The 2674-nt window shown below is 39.5% G+C and overlaps 1 protein-coding gene across 1 annotated transcript; it reads right to left on the bottom strand.

The window, feature by feature from the left end:
- Positions 1-1710: 1710 nt before the first annotated feature.
- On the bottom strand, positions 1711-2481 carry LOC104948518 (aspartate--tRNA ligase, mitochondrial-like; the record flags this gene model as incomplete). The annotated part of the gene is made up of 3 exons (XM_010774722.1): positions 2111-2481; positions 1903-2013; positions 1711-1801 (listed from the first exon to the last, which is right to left on the bottom strand). Coding segments are annotated over exons 1-3 (565 nt in total), but the record flags the coding sequence as incomplete, so codon positions are not given.
- Between the last annotated feature and the right edge of the window lie 193 nt (positions 2482-2674).

The raw sequence follows: 2674 nt of genomic DNA, 5'->3' as shown, positions 1-2674 counted from the left end.
CTGGTCCGGCCTAGTGCCGGTGCTCTTCCTTCCCAGGCCGGCCGATATGAAGCGTGACCAAGACGCGCCGTCTGACTCAGGGGTCCCACCACGGGTCCCGCTGCGGGGCCGGCTGGAACCTCCCCACCTCCGCCGCGGTGCACCCGGCAAACACGGTTGTGTCTCGAACCCTCCACTGTTGTCTAGCGCAGTGGTTCCCAGGCCAGGGAATATATAATTACATATATATAAAAATTAGGGCTGTCAGTCGATTAAAATATTTAATCGCATGATTGTCCATAGTTAATCGCAAATTAAAAAATTTTTTTTAGAATTAGATGTGTTCGGTGGTGGTAAGTAACAAAGTACATTTACTCAAGTACTGTACTTAAGTAAACATTTCTTTTTGGAGTATTTTCTTTTCATTTGCCTCTTCATACTTCAACTTCACTACAATTTAAAGGGAAATAAGGTAATTTTTACTTTATTCAATTTATTTTAGACATTTAGTTACTAGGTCCTTTATAAATTCAGATTTTTTTTATTCCCAACACTTAGGAGGAACTTGTGTAATATGATGCCATCCAACATTATTTAAGCACCTGAAAAAATAAGTGGGTTGACGTTGTCTTTTTGTCAAAAAAAGTTTCAGCTTCTCAAAAGTGAAGATTTGCTGCATTTATTATTTTGATTTAATACTTAAGTACATTTTCCTGTTCCAGTACTTTTCTCAATGCAGTACTTTTGTTTGTTTTTCACAATTTTTGTAGTATAAGTACTTTTATTTCAGTTCAGCCACCCATGGCTCATAGCTATATTAACAACAATGCTTTAGTCATTTTTATTCAACTATCTAGCTGCTCACAATTTTTCTGTCTCTGTGGTGGCCCAAGCCAACAGGAGCTAGCTTAAACTGCTAAAACTGGTCTTCACTTTGATGCTTGGTAATAATATAAGCTCACAAGTCAGTCTAGCTTGTACGTCGGCTAAAGTAGAAGGACTGCATGTGCAGCCTTGACAAGCCAAATGTAAAAGAGATTTAGTTACTGCAGTCAAGTACTGTCTGTATTTACAGTAAAGCAGGAGAATATCTTTATCGCTGTTGCTGTTCCAGCTTACAAGCGCTAACTAGTTACATTTACTAGCAGTTGTTGAACTAGTTAGCAGAAGAGAGGCATGTAATGAAAACACAGCTGTCATGAAAAGTGACATTATAAAATAAATCACAAAAGGGTTATGAGTTTCTATAATGAACTAAAATGATATCCACACACATCATGAGTTATACTAATCTTTTTTTTTTAATAGTTTTTATATATCCACATTTCTGGACTATGCAAATTAGTATGTTTATTATTGTTTATGACCTAGTTTTATGCCGTAAAGCAAACTCTAATGGGCAGGTCCAATAGTTAAAAATGGCGCTACAACAGTGGAAGTCTGTAAGCGTGAAACGACCGCACGCCCGATAGTGTAATGGTTCTTGAGTTTAATTTACTATCTCCAGATGAAAGAGTCTTTAAGTCGGAAGTAGATCGCTAAGAGACGTATGGAGTTGGAAGCTGTTATTCAATAAACCCTCATGAATCACCTGTGACTACATTGTCTTCATTTCAGCTATTTGGAGTCAGAGCTCAACTTCATCTTGTAGAAGTGGCCTTACAACAATGAACTTTGGATATACCCTTAACCTCAATTATTGCTTATTATTGCTTATTGATGCTGTCAAACGCAGAGTTAACTCACCCAAAGCAATGCCTCCATGTGGTGGTGCTCCTGAGTCCAGAGCCTCCAACAGGTGAGAGAGGAGACTGGGGTCCTCCTGCAGAAGACACATTCATACAACTGTTATGATGAGGAGTTCATTCAACCCATTTCCACAGGTAGTCCGAACACTGTTAAGATATATGGACAATGGCTGACCTGGAGGATACTTTTCAGGACATGAAGCTGCTCTGAGGCCTTGTGGATGCGGATGGAGCCTCCTCCGATCTCACAGCCGTTCAACACCAGGTCATAGTGCTGACCGCGCACCTGAGAGGACAGCACATAAGCCTTGATGCACCTCACATGACATATGAATATTACTTAATTAAAAAAAGAAATGAAGATTAAACCTTGTAGTGACTACCTTGTGTGGCTCTGTGTAGAGGAGGTGTATGTCCTCTGGAAGCGGAGCAGTAAACGGATGATGGGCTGACTCCAGCTTATCCGGATCCTCCTCTTTGGGCAAGAAGAGAGGGAAGTCCACAACCCACAGGAAGTGGAATGCTGAGGGGTCTCGGACTGACATGCCACGAGACTCCAGGACCTCTGCACACTGCATACGAAGTTTACCCAGCAGAGGGCGCTGAGACAGAGAGGGGGTGCAGTAAGACAGAGGAAAGACGAAGCTTAGGATGGAAGAGAAATTAACCTGTACACACTTTATAGTCAGTGTTATCCAGTGGTAGAAGTAGCAAAAATAATTTGTAAAAGTCCAAAGTGTCAGCATTCAAATAAACTGTATAAATTATACGTATTGTATAGTTTATTTTATAATTGATTTTATATTTGATTTAGATTTTTAATTAGCTAATAATCTAAATCTAAAAAATAACTAGTAACTAAAAGCTGTCAAATTAATGTAGTGGAGTAAAAAGTACAATAGTGTCTTCCAAAATGTACCTCATAATTGTACTTGAGTACAGTACTT

Source organism: Notothenia coriiceps, unplaced genomic scaffold, assembly GCF_000735185.1.
Source record: "Notothenia coriiceps isolate Sejong01 unplaced genomic scaffold, NC01 NC01_scaffold00014491, whole genome shotgun sequence".
NCBI classification, from domain to species: Eukaryota; Metazoa; Chordata; class Actinopteri; order Perciformes; family Nototheniidae; genus Notothenia; species Notothenia coriiceps.
This window is presented reverse-complemented; position numbering and strand designations above follow the sequence as displayed.